The 17567-nt window shown below is 37.4% G+C and overlaps 3 protein-coding genes across 3 annotated transcripts in view; 2 read left to right on the forward strand and 1 right to left on the reverse strand.

Annotated features, from left to right (window-relative positions):
• Positions 1-7711, reverse strand: part of eif3hb (eukaryotic translation initiation factor 3, subunit H, b) — a 70850-nt gene extending 63139 nt beyond the window's left edge. The window contains exon 1 of the mRNA XM_073858338.1: positions 7554-7711. Coding sequence (XP_073714439.1) covers positions 7554-7628 — 75 coding nt within the window. The 5' untranslated portion in view covers positions 7629-7711. The remainder of the gene's footprint in view (positions 1-7553) is intronic.
• Positions 7712-8061: 350 nt separating this feature from the next.
• Positions 8062-9875, forward strand: utp23 (UTP23 small subunit processome component). The gene is made up of 3 exons (XM_055219996.2): positions 8062-8463; positions 8611-8785; positions 8893-9875. Exons 1-3 carry the CDS (start codon positions 8276-8278, stop codon positions 9289-9291), a joined length of 762 nt encoding a protein of 253 aa, XP_055075971.2. The 5' UTR covers positions 8062-8275; the 3' UTR covers positions 9292-9875.
• Positions 9876-11989: 2114 nt separating this feature from the next.
• LOC141351472 (uncharacterized) lies at positions 11990-16288 on the forward strand. Its single transcript, XM_073858340.1, has 2 exons — positions 11990-12279; positions 15451-16288. Exons 1-2 carry the CDS (start codon positions 12103-12105, stop codon positions 15730-15732), a joined length of 459 nt encoding a protein of 152 aa, XP_073714441.1. The 5' UTR covers positions 11990-12102; the 3' UTR covers positions 15733-16288.
• The last annotated feature ends 1279 nt before the right edge of the window (positions 16289-17567 follow it).

Below are 17567 nucleotides of genomic sequence, written 5' to 3' on the forward strand. Positions count from 1 at the left end.
TCTGGCCTGCAGAAAGTATTCTTGGATACAGAATAATCATTGTGCCAAACTTCACACCGGGAACGTGCCTTTAATGCCATAATATTTTGCCTACAGAGGCAGCTTACAAGATTTTGGAAGGGAGCACACATCATTCCACTCAACAAGAAAAGCTGTGTCTCAGCAAGAGTTATTGTTAGATAAGAAGCAGCATCCAACCATCAATTACGATGAGGGACGGGCAGTAGATTCCTGTGGGCACTTGGAGCTCAGACAGGACACAGCACAGTGGGCAACTTTGAAGAACACAGAAGGACACTAAAAAAAAACTCTTGTCTGCCATACTTCCTGCTATCCTCATCTCTTTCTCTTTCACTCTTCCTGTAGAAGTGTTACAGATTTACAGACTATTAATTTACACTTAAAGTGAAGTTTAACGGCATAGTCGGCTCTCAGGTGGGCTCTCAGGAGCCGTACGTAAGCACAGCTCAAGCTAACCTACTGTCACGATCCAAATCCACAGAGAAGTTGTAAAGAAGGTGAAGTATTGCATATGCATCTTTTTAAAAAAACACAAAGCTGGAGTATTTGAGGAACGAAACCTAAGCATGAAGTAAAAGCTGATGTGCATGAAAGGTGACACACTTCGGTAGTTTCAGTGGATCACTGGTGCCCCCTGTTGACCACTTGCCACTTTCTTTGGATGATAACTGTAACCAAGAAAAGGAATCTGGTTTGCAAATACAATGAACGAAAAACTTTTTTTTTTAAATAACGAAAACCACTAGATGTCTGTTCATTCTGCATATTATATGGAAGATTAAAAACGTATACTAATTAGAAGTGATTTTAAAGTGATAAAAATTAAACTTTTAATCAAACATGCAAACATGTACTAAAATTATTTGTTTAAAATATTTAAATGTATGAATTTTAAAGTGATAAAAATTTTACTTTTAATCAACAATGCAATCATGTACTAAAATTATTTGTTTAAAATATTTATATGTATGAATTATCATAAAAATTTGAATAATATAAAAATAATTAAAAATTTAACACGGCAATGCTTTAATTCTAATGCATAAACAGACTATATTTCAGATTATTTAAAGGGGACATACCATGAAAATCTGACTTTTCCATGTTTAAGTGCTATAATCGTGTCCCCAGTGCTTTTATCAACCTAGAAAGTGTGAAAAAGTTCAACCTAATAACTTTGTTTTGGTAAACCATTATCTGCAAGCACAAGAAAAAATGGGTAATAGAAATTTGGCTCCACTAGTGATGTCAGAAGGGGTTAATACCGCCCCTTAATCTGCACTATCCAACCACACCACTGCTATTTATTTCATTTGCATGTTAAATGACACACCTATAACAGCAGATTTTTGCACACACCTACAAAATGAAAATATTAACTTTAATAAATTATCTATTTAAAACTTCATATGAAGGACACCAAAGATTTATTTGACATCTTAAAAAAGATGTGTGAAATGTCCCCTTTAAAACATGCTTAGCTTTTGCCTGAAAGGTCAAAAAACTGAGTTTTAACACGAGCGAGAAAGGGGAGAGAGAGACCGAGAGAGAGTGAGAAAGAAAGAGAACGAGAGCGACAGCTGAGGAGATACGTATCCCAAAAAAGGATTTGTAGAGCTCTCTGTTTAAGCTGCTTACCCACCCTGAAGCAGTTGCCTTTAATCCACCTGCTTTATACATTTAGCTTATTTGTATTCATATAAAAATCTCTGTGAACAGCAGGTCCACAGCAACAATGCCTGACCCTCAGGTGCCTGAACGAAATGGAAAATTACAGCAGGTGGTTCATTTCAGGGCCTTCCTCTATCCCATCCCAAATCAGTGTTTTGCTCTCTGGGGAGGATTAATGCGAGTAATAGAATATCAATAACACCTAAATCAAATAATTTTCCAGTGACCTGTAAATTTGTTGGCCTTGTGGAATAAAATGTGGCTAGATATTGTGGTTTCCACAGGACAAGGAATGAAAGAGCAATGAGAAAAACACATTTAATTTGAAATGGATAGAAATTTTCTGTTCTGAGATTGAAGTCCTCAGGGGGTGAAGCTCTGCAGTTCTGTAGCCGACAGACACGAGTCACGACTAGGTTCGATATTGACAATAGCACCCAGTATAGCTGCAGAGGTCAATGCAATCAGAGCTTACAGCCACTATTGCCAACTAGACTGAAAATACCACAATTAAAAAACTATAAAAATTAAGTTAAAATAATGAAGACTTTGGTTAATCTAGTTGAAAAACACTGAAGATATAGCACATGATCCACATCTATAAATTGATTATAAAAGACCCACTGCCAGTCGAGTAATATTACTGTACACGTTTAACAGGAAAAATTGGTGGTTGTTATTCTGCACGCATCCATGTCTGTGGACAAGTTTCTCCAAGCAGAGAGCTGGAGAGACAATTTGATGATGTCTATATCTGCCAGAACAAACAAAAGTCCTGGTGACTCACTGAACGTCTGAACTCAGGGGAGATACAAACAAAAGAAAACATTTATAAAGCCCAAAAAGATCCTCAGAACAACTGCTTCGACTGAAAATAAGCAAACGGGAGGACAAAACTTCAATGCCTGCGATCTGAGCACAGGAGAGGAGACTGCAAAGAAAGTGCTGAAAAGCAAACAGAAAATCATTCAAGAGCTCCAACCAGCAGAAAACAGGGAGCCAGGTTTTAGTAAAGACTAAAAAGCAGGCTGCGGGGAAAGTGGATGGAAAATCAATGATGTCATCGACGGACGGTTTGTTTGAGGCACCTTGATAGAGAATAGAAAAGTAAAAGTAGAGCGATCAGTGCGACAGCGCTCAAGAAACAAAGCAATAACAAAAGTTTCTGTGCACTCGTGACGTTTGCCGCTTGGTCCCTCAGCAGCGGGGAGGGAGGAGTAAAAGTTGAATGAGTGGGATGAGTCCATAAACAAGTGATTCATATTAAACTACAGTATAAAGGTATATCAGGGAGCTACACTGCGACCAAAATGGTCGCATATGCGACCTTTTGAACTGCCGTTGCGACCCAAATTTTTAATGGGTCGCAAATGTGCTACCTAATGTTTTAGACAATATGCTATGATTTACTATGAGCATTTATTAAAACAGAAATGTGGATTTTAAGAATACGTTTTATAACGTGCTCTGAGCCATCAACACGTTGGCTTCATTTTGCGTGAAAGCATGTCGTGTCTCTCCCTATCAGTGTGCGTTTGCGTGCTCAGCTGTTTCTCAATGAATTAGGTGCGACGCGACGCAAGCGCACTGTCTTCCATGTTTCTGAACTTGAGCAGAGGTCTTTCTTCACTGAGGACGCGGGACCCGTATGGTTCCGGGTTTATATTTTAAGTGGTCTGTCGGGTCCGGTTAGGTCCTAGTTTAATTACTTTGGGTCCCAAGTCTGATTAATGTTGTGTTTATAACCCGAGTCGATCGAAAAACGGCCATGAAAAAGCTAAAGCTCGAGTGAAGTTTCAGCGTGCCTCCGGTTACTATGGCGATGGTTCTTGTTACGACCACGCGCTGCATTTGCTTTCTCACATTTTTTTAATAATCTTATTATTAATAAACCATATCTTTTCTAAAACCATATCCATATTAAGTTTGGACAGAGATTGTAGCAAAGAGCAATGCTAATGTCAAGCCAATTGCACTGAACGAGCAAAGCAATGTAAAGTCTGTCACCGGGACAGCAAGTAGACTTTTAAATCTGAAAAAATGAGTGGATTAAGCTTTTTAAATCGGCAAGAGAGAAATAGAAAGATAGAGCAGAAGCAGTAAAAGTGCAAATCTAATAGTAATTATTACCATTATAACATCAGTCATAACATCAGTCACATTTATAATCTATAGACCTGCACTGTCTATTAATATACTATACATCGTATTGTATTATATTGAGTTTGATAAAAGGGGTCTAATTGCTTCATATATCAGTGCAAAAACAGTAAGTGTTTTCGTGGTGCTTTGACAAACAGTGTCAGCTTTGTTAATGGCAAAGAAAGTTTGGGGTGGTTAGATTAATGAAATATGTGAAATTAATATTCATTTTCAATAAATCAAAGTATTGTGTTGTGTCACACATTATTAGTTCTACGTCACATGTATAGTAGACCATTATTTGTCAGTGGGTAATAATTGCCCTTTTCACCACCAAGTAAATTTCAGATCTGTGGGAAACACGACTGCAACGTTTAAGAAAACAAGGCGGCATGTGGTTTAAAAGATGGCAAGTAAAATAAAAAGCATATCTGTATGCAATACAGTTTCATTATTGTTCATTATTATCCAGAGCACCTTAATATAACTTGAAAAAAATATGTGCGACCAAATCATATTTTGCGCCAGTAACTGAAAAAGTTGGTAGCGCAAGTGCCACCAGTGGAAAAGGTTAGTGTAGTTCCCTGTATATGTATAGTATATATGTAGTATATATATAGAGGTGGTTTCCCGAACATGGATTAGACTAGTCCTAGACTAAAATAAATATTAGAGCTGTCCAAACTGAAAACAACTTGCACAAGCCTATCTTAAAATACATCAGGGCCCTTTGTTTTGTCTCAAAATGCACACACGTAATGTTTTTAGGAAGGCATGTTTGTTAAAACTAGTTACATTTATTACTAAAACTAAGGCCTAGTCCTGGCTTAAGCTAATTCCTGTCCGGGAAACCACCCCTTTAAGTTGAAGTTCAGATTTAGTTATACTGTTATTTTATTTAAGTATATGTTAATTGTATATGCTGTAGGGATGCTCCGATCGATCGGCCGCCGATCGGAATCGGCCGATAATGGCATAAAATGACTCGATCGGTGCTCGCTAAATCTGCCGATCTCATAAACCGATCTTTCTGTTTACTTTTGTCATCAAAAGGATCCTGAATGCGGCTGCAATTAAAGACATTTTTACGTAGCGCGAGCATTTTTACAACCTGTTGCTCATGTGCAGCGTGCAGATTTGTATGTCTGTCTTTGCCTTTACAGAGATATGCGTATTTTCTATGAGGATCGCGCTCCGGTAAACAGCGCGAGACGTCTTCACATCCCCATCAAACAGCGTATACAACACATATCTATCAGGGACAATTGCATCCTCATGCCAAAAGTTTCTTATTTGCATGCGTCTTAAAGTTTTGAGCGTTTAAACTTTTATTTTCCTCACAGCTGCTTGTCTGCGTTCAGCCGCCACCCACACACACAGCAGCCTGTCATCAGTGCACGTGAACAGAGCGATCTCTCTCTCTCTCACGTCTTAAAGCTGCAGTAACCTAATTCATCTCTCAATAAAATCACTCTCTGCTCTTGACTCAAGAATTTTTATACTTCATACGAATGCGTGTATATTTAATTAATACAGTAAAGTCTGTGAAGTGTTTTATTTTTAGTACTTTTAGGAGACATAAGCCTTTTTAAAGCCATATTAAATTTCTCTTTGCAGAATAAATATTTGTTGTGCTTATTTATTTGAGTCTCTATTAAAACAATAATATACCTAATTACTGCAAGTAATATAACAAAGGCAACATCCGTGGTATTATTTTATTTAGAAAGATTGTAACAGTTACAGTCATCAAAGAGCTTGCATATCAGCTTTAAAAAAATCGGTATCGGCCGATCACGAAGATTACAAATCGGTGATCGGTATCGGCTGCAAAAATCCTGATCGGAGCATCCCTAATATGCTGGGAGGTACAACATTTGTTCCATTTGAAGAGCTCAGATGTAAAAGCCGCTAAATGTGACCTATAAAGACATATTTTAAGTTCATCAAATACCTATGCTTAAAATTTGCTCAATTCCAGCTACATGCCATTTAGAAATGGCACTTTGTTGGCAGAATCGCCACACAATTATTTGGAAGATGAATAAGATGACTGTCGACGGTGCGACCGTGTAATAAACTTGTATCCCCTTATGAGTACTTGGACCCAAATACAACCAGAATGTGGCAGTCACAAGAATCACAGCGCCACATATTGTGTAGTTTAAGTTTCTTCATTTTTACATTCTGATTATCATCATTCGCAATGTTAATAGTTGCATATATATATTTAGTGAATTTGCAACCGTTTTTGAGTGTAGTTTTCAAAATAAAATGACTAAAGTGATTTTAGTTATGGACTAATAACTTTTACATTGCCATTAAATTTAAATTACTGAACCTAAACATAAGTGCCTGATAAAAGAAAAAATTGTCATTTACAAGAAACGTTTTGCATCTGAACTCGTTCATTTAGACACAAACTTGAATGAGAATGAGCTATGTCAACTATTAACATACATTAATGCATCTTTAGAAACTCGCTTGAGGATTTCACAATAAACCTCTAGCGGCAGTTCCCCAGACAGGGTTTAGATTAAAGGGATAGTTGGCCAAAAATTATATTAAACCCCGAAACCGTCTGAGTTGCATATGACCATCATTTTTCAGATGAACACATTTTCAGTTATTTTAGAAAATGTTTTAGATCTTTCAGTTAATCAAATGTAAAGTTATGGGGTCCACGTCCTTCAAGACCAAAAAGTGTGCATCTATCCTTCACAAAATAAATCCAAACGGCTCCACGATGATAACCAAGTCTTTCTGAGGGTAATCCACACCGTTTTGTTGTAGAAATAACCACATTTAAAACTTTATAAACTAAAATAACTTGCTTCCGGTAATGCCGCCATCTTAGTCGCGTCCGCATTCAAGATGAGAGTGTACGCAGCTTACGGAGGTTTCTCTTCTGCTGCTCTGTGCCCCCACCCTCCGAATTTGTCATACGTCACTAAGAAAAGTGCGTACACTACTACGCTGATACTCTCTCCTGAATACAGAGGAGTCTAAGATGGGGGCGCTTGGATTACTTTTGTGAAGGATGGATGCACATTTTTTGGACTTGAAGGAGTTGGACCCCATATCTTTACATTTTAACAACTGAAAGATCTAGGACACAAGATCTTAAACAACTGAAAATGTGTTTGTCTAAAAAATTATGGACATATGCATCTAAACAGCTTGAGGGTTAGTAAATCATGGGTTTAATATCATTTTTGGCCGAACTCTCTCTTTAATACAGGACTAGGCCTTGATTATATTAGGGCAGTTTTTACAAACAAACCTTACAAAAAACGGGTGTGCATCTTAAGACAAAACAATGGCACTGATATATATGCTAGAACGATGTATTTTTAAATTATAAGCCAGATGAATAAGCCTGAAAATCGCCCCTTAAAAAAGGTAGACAAACGCCTGCGTCTATTCGGGACCACACATGATTCATTGGGTCCAATAAAAACGTTATACCAGGAAAACATATGAAACAACTCCCGAGTACAAGGGAAAACTGTCTCACGTTTGTTTACATACAAGAAAGTTGATAACATAAGTCCAGTTGGTACAGGAGAGATATACCGTTAACTTAATAACTTAACATCATTCAACTACACGTTACTGAGTGAATGGATATCTCGATCAGTCTTTCGTTATTATGCGGGTGAACAAATTGATCTAAAGCGGAGTTCAATCTGTGTATTGTTTCAGTAACGTGATCTTACCAGTCCCTCGATCTGGATTTGTTTGACAGGACAATCCAGAGTTTTTCCACACACTGTATCTTTGAAAGATGCCATCTCGCGCCCTGGTCCGACTGCAGCAAACTGTGAAAAGAGCGACTTCCGGTGAGTGTGCAGCTGTAAACTGGAGTCGGAGGAACATAAAGCATGGGGAGTGTTTGACTTCATGCATCACTGCGCAGATTATTCGGATACTATATCAAAGTACCGCGTGATTCAGAAAGCACTGCTTTTCAATCGCTCTCGCGGTACCTGATGTCATATGGAGATCAGTTTGTGCAGCGCCGCATGATGTCTTAAACAATTGGATAAAGTGCGTTCTTACTAGAGTGAGTTAATCAACAATTGAATTGAGGATGTCTTTATTTATTACCTATATTATACGATATATGCTTATTATTAATAGTAATGTACAATAAGTCCAGTGAAATTTAACTGGAGTATTAACCCGAATGCCCGAATGTGGCGTTTTATAATAGTTTCCACCCGGTAGTCATTTACTGTAACCACGTCGGAAGAAGCATGGTGGAAATGTCTGAGGCAGGAGTTACGCACGTCGTTTTGTTGACACACTGATATAAATCTGTTATTTCAAGAATCGCAAGCTTTATATGTTCCGATTATACTCCTGGCTTGTTAAAGGCGTATTTTCGTACAAACTGTTTCCATTTTGTGTATAAATACTTGGGTATTAAACAGTCATAATGAAGATCAAACGTCAGAAGCATGCAAAGAAAAGCATCATTTATTATAAGTACAACTTCAACTTTCGGCAACCTTTCCAAATATTAATTGATGGGACATTTTGTCAAGCGGCGTTGAAAAATAAGATACAAATAAAAGAACAATTGCCAAAGTATCTCATGGGAGAAGTTCAGCTTTGCACCACGAGGTAAAGTTAATTTTAATGTCTTTTTATTTTATGATGTTGTGAAGTTGACATGTTAAACAGTGTAGTATACTAAAATGGTAAACTGTAGCAAAAGTCCTAGATATAGTGTTTACTGTAGTAAAACTAAAGTATACTTTTCCATTGCAGCTGCGCACTAAAGGAACTTGAGACTCTACCAAAGGAACTGTATGGAGCAAAACTCATTTTACAGAGGTTTCAAGTTAGGAAATGCAAACACACCAAAGATCCAGTACCTGCATCACAGTGTTTGCTGTCAATGCTTGAGGAAACAAATCCACACCACTACTTCATTGCAACACAGGTTAGTAATCCATTATTGAATACGTTTCTGCTATTTTGAATAGGCTTTAGTCGTGCGCATTGTGAAACTGTCAAATTTAACAGTGCATACTAAATCCTTACTACCAGGATTATGAGTTGACTACAGCCCTGAAGAAGATCCCAGGGGTTCCTCTGCTCTACATTATCCAGAACACCATGGTTTTAGACAAACCCTCAGCTTCTACGCTGAAGCACGTAGAAGCTGTTCAGCTGGGGGAAATAGTGAGCTCACCCCAACAGAAGAGCATCCAAAGTCTGAAAGAAAAGGAGGGTTTCGGCAAAGACGGTGAGGAGAGAAGGGGCAAGAAACGCAAGAGAAAATCCAGCAACCCGAACCCCCTTAGCTGCCTGAAGAAAAAGAAGAAACCAATGCAACAACAGCCTAAAAAGACAGAAGGAGAGAAAAAGAAAAGGAATAGACACAAGAGACGAAAGGCTGCTGGGGGCCAGACGGCAGCAGTTAGTTTGAACTCTACAACTGCTTAGAGTCAAATGCATTTTTTCACTCTATAGACTTATTGACCTTCCGTATTTGCCAGATAATCACTTGGTGTGCACACTGTCGAAAATAAAGGTACACAGCTGTCACTGGGGCAGTACCCTTTAAAAAAGGTCCTAACATGTACCATTTAGGTACAAATATGTATCTTTAAACTATTAATTTGTACATTTGAAGAACTAATATGCACTCTTTGGGTACAAAGGTGTACCTTTTGGAAAGGGTACTGTCCCAGTGACGATTTTTTTACCTTTATTTCTGAGATTGCATAATAAACACGTTTTTGTTTGTCACCATTTTTTGTGTTGTGTTAGTTTTTATTTTTAGTCATTTACAGGTTCAGACATTGCGTGTTTACAAAAAGTGTAAAACATTTTCATTTATACATTTTTTTAAATTAAATTAATGTAACTTTAAATGAATGAAATCTTCAGTGGAATTTACTTTGTTTTTCTGGTCCTAAAGTGTATGAGTGTGAGTGGATGATGATGAAAAATTATTCTTTTTTAAAACCTATAAGAAGTGTAAAAGAAGCTTGTGTTGATTAAAGATCATGTAAAAGTTGTTCAAATGGCCTTTCACCTACCTTTTTATTTTACTTAACATTAGAAGGCGGTACAGCCCCCAAAAGACAAACCACTTAAACCACTTGTGCTTTTATGTCCAATAAATGTTTTAGGTTCTTCTTAAACTTGTCAGGATTGTACCCTGAGTTTGTCAAATTAATCTTACACAAGAGCTAGCAGATGTTTATGTTTATTATGATGCAAGAATGTCGTCATATGTTTTCATTTTCTTGAAATTATAAGGTTAGTTTAGTTTAATGCTGCAATCCATATATATATTTCTTCCACCTATTTAGGGTTAGGTAGAACCAATAAATATAAAAACCAAATATTTTTCTTTGAACATGAAGCGGCGTGATTGTCCTTGTTTGTGTACAACAGGTTCCAGTTACACAGAATTAAGTATTATGGTGCAAACAACAAAAAAAATGTGATGTCCAAGCATCCAGGTCTTAGGACGGTAAAACTGTCTCCTTACCTTAACCCAATTCACAATGATAAGCTTAATAATGATTCACAGTTTGAGTTGTCGGGTTGGTTTACCCAGAAGAAAGTTTGAAAAACGTCACGTTCATAAACAAAGAAGAGGAGCAGGCACTTCATCGTATGTGCTCGGATGGGAGTGTTTAGCTTGTTAAGAAAACAGTTGCTTAGACTTTTAAGAGGACATATCACGAAAATCATGTTTAAGTGCTATAATTGAGTCCCTAGTGCTTCTATCAACCTAGAAAATGTGAAAAAGATCACTTTGGTAAACCATTCACTGCAAGCATGTGAATTTTTTTATTTGGTTCCCCTTATGATGTCAGAAGGGGAAATACCTCCCCTTAATCTGCACTATCCAACCACAGCACTGCCATTTAGTGCAGAGATCAGCTCATTTGCATTTAAAAGGACAAACCCCAAAAACGGCACAATTTTGCTCACACATAGAAAGTGTCAATTTTAACATGCTATAATAAATGATCTTTATGGTATTTTGATCTAAAACTTCACATATCTGGGAAGATTTATGTACATCTTAAAAATCTCTGGTGAAATGTCCCCTTTGAAGTGTCATTTAGTTGGCGGCGTTTAATCTGTAAAGTTTTAAAAAACGATCATCTGGGGAACAGTATGTAAAAATGTCAGTTTATACCAGTCTTAACTGGTAAGGCATCTGTTGAAATGACCCCTGTGACGTTGGGGTTAAGAGCGGGGTTAGGGTTTCAGTTTCGTTGATGTTTTTTCATGAGAATTGTATAATTTTGCACAATTAACTTCGTACGAATTGATACAAATTAGCCAACTCGGCTGCACAGAACATTGTTTTGCAAATAACTGCAATTTTATATATCAATCATAGATGGCGATATAGATGCCAGATACAGACTGCAGCTTTTCATGACTAAAGAGAAGCTGGTCCCATTCTGTCTTTCTTAAAGTCTTTAATGTCAGATAAACATCTAAAAAGATACTGTTGCTTTGATTTGTGGTCTAATTTGGATTCAAATATAGCCTTAATTGGGCCTATTTTTATCCTGAATTGAGATGTGCTGCTTATTTGTGCAGGTTGCTAGGGAAGCGCATGGATACGGCAGCATGTGGCTTCAAATGGCTGTCTGGGCGGTCGTTCGTGTTCGTCAGAGTTTGAATAAAGGGTTCACAAAGACCCTGAGTTTAATTTCTCCTCATAGACAGTTTGAAGAATATCCCTGACCATCTAACAGAGATAGCTATTGATGACATCTGTGAATAAACACATAAGACTGTGAGTGTGACCTGAGAGAATGTGTTTTCCAATTTACGTGTTTCTATTTGGTCCTTAAACAAATGAACAGAAGTCCAATCAGTTCTTGCTATTTAATGTCCTGATACTGCCAAGAACATTCCATGGACTTCAGTTGTCTTCACTTGTACTTCCTGGAAAGCCATGGCAACACCACATTTGTTCCCATGCATTAAAAGTCAAAGTTGAAAGCACTATAGGCAAAGTTGACGTAGTTTTTCTACGTCATTCTCACGCACTTAAACACTGACTTATGTTGCATACAAAATGAGCACATTTGTTTGAGCATTTATGAGGTTGCAGGGAGGGAAGAAGGGAGGGAGGGGTGTGCTTTAAATGTCAGTCCCGGAGCAGACTCACTGTTAGTGTAGATTAGCTCTCTGCTGATACATAGAGTTGTGTATTAGTGACAGAGCTGTGTATCGTACAGCTGACTGGAAGACTTTGAACAGATTTAAAAAATAATGGAAATAGTGATTACCAGACTAAGGGATTTCTCCTGTAAAGACACTGCTTTTGATCACTGTAAGAGATCCAGGGACCCTTCTTTTTCTCAGAAGGTGCACAGAGGGACGCATGTGGCTGGAGACGCAGGCCGATTAAACATTGAGACTGCTTTGGCCTGGCTGAGAAAAGAGCTGGTAAGGTTTTTGTATGAAGCAGTTTTTAATTTTGACAAAAAATATAGGGATACTCTGTAAAAAATATTATCATATATATTTTGATGTTACTTTTACTTAAAAAATTAAATAATTTCAACTTGTTTTTCCTAAGTTACAAGTCAAAACTTTAAAAAGTAGGTTGAATTGACTTCCATAATTACACTTGCATTTTTTACAGTGTAGTTTTATTTTTCAGTGTTTAGATTTTGCATAAATCCTAGTGGGCAACGGGGATTTTTTTTTAGAAAAACATCATATAACAAATGCTGGCAGTTTAGATAAAAATGTGTTATCCTCCTTGAATTGAAAACAGATCTATGCATTATGCACGTATTTGTAAATTTAATCAATTTAATTGTTTTGGCCAAATTTATTTTAGCAACACCTTTTTTTACCTATTTCAATGGGATCAGTTTTTCAGCCATGTATTTTAATGTGCATGGTGGGTGGTCTAGGTGGTCTATGCATTTTATGTATGTCTAACAACGTTGCTTATATGCCTATTGTTATAGATGCAGGTCATTTTATCCTCAATAAAATCAAAGGTCAACTTTCTAACGAGTAAAGATTTATGACCGTCTTGTCGTTACAATGCATAGGCCTATTCTCAGTTTGATATACTGCTTGGCATTTAAACCTTTGTACTGGTGACTTGTCATGGCAACGTTTCAAATAAAAGGCACCGCAAGAAGTCTTTGTAAGATGCTTTCAATTTCTGTAGTTCTAGGGTTTTGAGATAAAGCACTAAAAATTCTTATTCATAAAAAATCTTATTGTTATGATGATGTCATATGTTACATTATTACAACGCTAGATAGTAACGTTTAATCTTAGCCACTGTACTTTGCAACCTATTTTCTCAGTGTTTTCTCCTGCTTCCATTAAAGGGGACATTTCACAAGACCTTTTTAAGATCTTTAGTGTCCCCAGAGTATGTATGTGAAGTTTTAGCTCAACATATCATGTAGATAATTTATTATAGCATGTTGAAATTGCCACTTTTGTGCCATTTTTAGGGTGTGTCCTTTTAAATGCAAATAAGCTGATCTCTGCACTAAATGGCAGTGCTGTGGTTGGATAGTGCAGACTCTTTCACCGCCATTGACGAGATATCTCGTCAATTAAGAGAAAACGCTTCCCCGCCAATGACGAGATTTTCCGTCTTTCCGCAATACCGCTATTATCCACCAGGTGGCGCCCTTCCGCAACTTTTTAAACCCGGAAGTAATGCCCTATGGCAAGCTGCTGCATGTCAGTAGCCGTTTCTCAATGTCAAGGAAGGATCCTCGGAAGCTAGAATTTCGATGATTCTACGTCATCGACGTCCGTCGAATGACTGTTCCAATGTCGTGGATCCTCGAAATTTCAGCCAAGGACTGAGTCCTTCGTTCGAGAAATATCCCATATACAGGAAAGGATGCAAATTTGTATCCTTCGCGCTCTTCACGCGCTGAAATCACCCACAATCCTATGCGCGTAGCACCGAAAGCACACCTTTCAATCACGCAATGACGTAATGACGTGCACTTGTTAGCCTGTTCCATTTAACGTGTTCTCCGAATGCTTAAAAGGAGCCTCGCTTCGCCTCTGAAGGAAGTGACTTGTAAGGACTAATCCTGCCAAGGAAGTATCCTTGACATTGAGAAACGGCTCGTGTCTGTTGTAAAGATCGCTCTGAATGGGATCTCTATGAAAAGTCCGTCACAAAAATGGAATTTTCTCTGCTTTTTGCTCAAAATGTGGTGTTTTTGCAGAAACCTACCCATATTCAAAAGCTGAAATCATGAAAAACACTGGCGCTGGCTGGCAACTTTTTTTAAAAAAAACGCTGGCGGTGAAAGAGTTAAGGGGCAATATTATCTCGTTTTGACATCACAACGGGAGCCAAATTTCAATGAACTATTTTTTTTCATGTTTGCAGAGAATGGTTTACCAAAACTTGTTGTTCTTTTTCACATTTTCTAGGTTGATAGAAGCACTGGGGACCCAATTATAGCACGTAAACATGTAAAAAAGTCAGACTTTCATGATATGTCCCCATTAATGTAAAGCTGCTTTGAAATAATTAAACAATTGTGGAAAAGCACTATAAATAAAATTAAATTGAAAATGTTAACGATATTAGGCTTTCAAAACTGTAAATTCAAATGTTAGTGACATTATCATGACTAAGTGGGCCATGCTTATTTTACTAAACTCATTTTGCGTATTAAACTGTTAACTGTTTTGTGTGTTTCATGCCTAATTTCAGTGGCGGCTCGTGACTGCTCATCCGAGGGGCGCGAATTCAAAATAAGTGTTGGGAGGGTCATGTGTGTGGCTCGTGTTTTCAAAATATGTGTTTGTTGCATCATGTGAACCATGTGCATCACGTGTTTTGTCAAAATAAGTGCGTGCTGCACACGCGTCAAAATCGCTTCACAAAATACACGCAACACACTCCCTTAACAGTAAACTCTGATTACGCATGAGATTATGTGATTATCTGGCAAACGCGAGCATCTCTTTTATCATAAACCCTTTAGACGCGTCTGCAGTAGGCACTTATTTTGACAAGACGCGCAGAACACATATTTTGAAATTACGAACCACACACATGAACTACATACATGTTGTGGCGAACTTCATATCGAGCGCCCTCAAAAAAGAAGTCACCGGCCACCACTGCCTAATTTATTCCACATTATTTATACTATTAAACTTCCCTACTGAAAAATCCAGCTAAAACCAGCATAAGCTGGTAGCTGGTTTTAACTGGTTAAAGGTGGTTTACGCTGGTCCTCCCAGCCTGACAAAGCTGGTCATGCTGGTGGGAGAGCTGGTATTCCAGCATGACATGCTAAGTCCAGCTAGACCAGCTTAAAATGTGACCAAAACACAGCTAGACCAGCTTCCTACACCAGCAAAACCAGCTAAAACCAAGCTAGGGATTAGCTAAAACCAGCTCACCAGCTTATGCTGGTCTTAGCTGGATTTTTCAGTAGGGTTCAGTAAAGAGAGGGGCAACTTCCGTGGCAAGTACTCATGTTATTGCTTGTTCAATGCTATTATATTTTGCTGTTATATTAGCTTCAGTTTGTGATGATCAGATATGTTTGATAAACTTGTACTGATTGCAACTTTGTACTGATTGAATCTTTTGCTTTGTAGATTGAAATGCGTTCTCAGGACCAAGCTCTGATTCGCCAGCTGATGGATCTTCATGATGGTATTCAGGAACTGAAGCTGGAGTGTGAAAAGGCCACAGAAGAAGAAGTGGAGATGGAGCCATACTGGGATTCAGGGAGTGATGGTGGGAACAGCAGTGTGTCCTCTTTCTCTGGAGAAATGGGCTTTTACCCTTCCATCTGCTCCGTTAACACATCTGTGAGCCCTGTTCCCCTCGGCTATCTGCCAAAAAGAGCCTTTATTAGACGCAATTCTGTGCCCTGAAACTTACAGTATAGAGTCAACATGTGCTTGGTTAATACACCATCAGAGTGACTGTTTTAATATTGTTTTCTTTGCACATTGAGGTTGAGTTGTGTCTAACAGAAGAACAGATGATCATTTCTTTGTGTTTAATGTAGCTGCTGTACACTCAGCGTTTTGAAGGGGCTGTATCAAACTTTTTTTTTCAAAAAACAACAAAAAAGTTTTTTGTTACCATTTTTCACGCTATGCAGAAACGTGCCCATGCAAAGTTTTGAAAAAACCTAACTTGTTCTGATAAACACAAAGGTGTTTGTAACCACACCGATGATGAGCCCCATTCACTTTCATATAGGAAAAAGAATACTATGGGAGTCAATGGGGCCTCTGATCATTCCTTAAAATATCTTCCTTTGTGTTCATCAAAACAAAGTAATTGATACAGGTTTGTAACAACATGAGAGCGAGAAAATGATGACAGAATTGTCATTTTTGGGTGAACTGTCCCTTTAAACTCTATCTAATGTATTTTAAAAAAAATATGTAAGTTGTGAACCACATATTTTTTAGCAAAATACATTTTTTAAAAATAAATTTACTCCAAAGTATGTGGGTAGATGACATATGTCCAATTCTGCTAAAAGTGTAGTTATACTGCAGAGCATAAATATTCAGTAAATCCTATTCATGGCCCGGACCGGATTGGAGTTGTAAAACATGTAAAATCTATTTTTATTTTAAAAGTTTTGATTCTGCATGATATGAACTATTTATATTGTGAAATGTTAGAAATGAAAATGCGCTTTATGACAAAGTCTTGACTAATAGACTGCTATTCCTCGATATGAGAATAACACATTGTGATTTTGTTTCACATGAACTGTATGATTCTATACACAATTTTTTCCTCTCTATACAATGTGTAAAAGTGTTACATGATGTTATGATGACAGACTGACATAAAACATTCTGTCAGATGATTTCTTTCAAAAATGTCTTCATATGGTGAACTGACCCTAACTTTGATTCAGTTATTGAATCATATACAGTCTTTGTGTAAGTAAATGAACGAAAGAACATACTTTAGGGACTGTCATATTTTGAATATAGCGGACAACACAATTCAAGTGTATTGAGACAAGCCTATAATGTGAAATTTGTTTAATGATAATTATGTAAATTATACATGACAAATATCACCATTGATATGACATATTTTCATCTTTTAGTAATAAAAACCTGAAATTGCAAATGTGAGTTATCATTTTATCATACAACTTAAACCAAAGACCAAATTTGTTACCCTGACTGTGAAAAGTCATTTTTTTGTGATTTACTGTTTTATACATAAATCATCCATAATGTAAAAAACATGAAAAATAACCTACTGACAGAGTAAGGCCGCATGTCAAAGCTTGAAATCAATATGAAAGAGCACCAATTTCATTGTTAAAAACGTTGTTTTGTGTACTGTTCGCGTGGTTTATGGTTAAAAAACACATTATTTTCCACATACCATACATTTCTGTAGCTCCAAATATACTGTCTTCCTGAAATGCACTGATTTTGTACAAAGCTCATCGATTTGAAAAGCGCTGTCCCTGATTGGCCAGCTTATCTGTATGTGATTGGCCTGAATACCACTGATGTCAGCAGGAAATGTGGCGCTCCTTACCGTGTTTGAAAGATTCGCTCACAATGCAAAGCTAACAGGAGTTAACTTACAGGCTGTGAGTCCAAGCAGGAGGAATTATGATAATGTCGGTCTTGTCCACGTCAACAGGCCTAGGAAGTAAACTGTTACCTACAATCTGTGTGTTTGTTGTAGTCCAAGAAATTTTTTTTATGTTGGAGAT

Source organism: Misgurnus anguillicaudatus, chromosome 20, assembly GCF_027580225.2.
Source record: "Misgurnus anguillicaudatus chromosome 20, ASM2758022v2, whole genome shotgun sequence".
Lineage (NCBI taxonomy): Eukaryota > Metazoa > Chordata > Actinopteri > Cypriniformes > Cobitidae > Misgurnus > Misgurnus anguillicaudatus.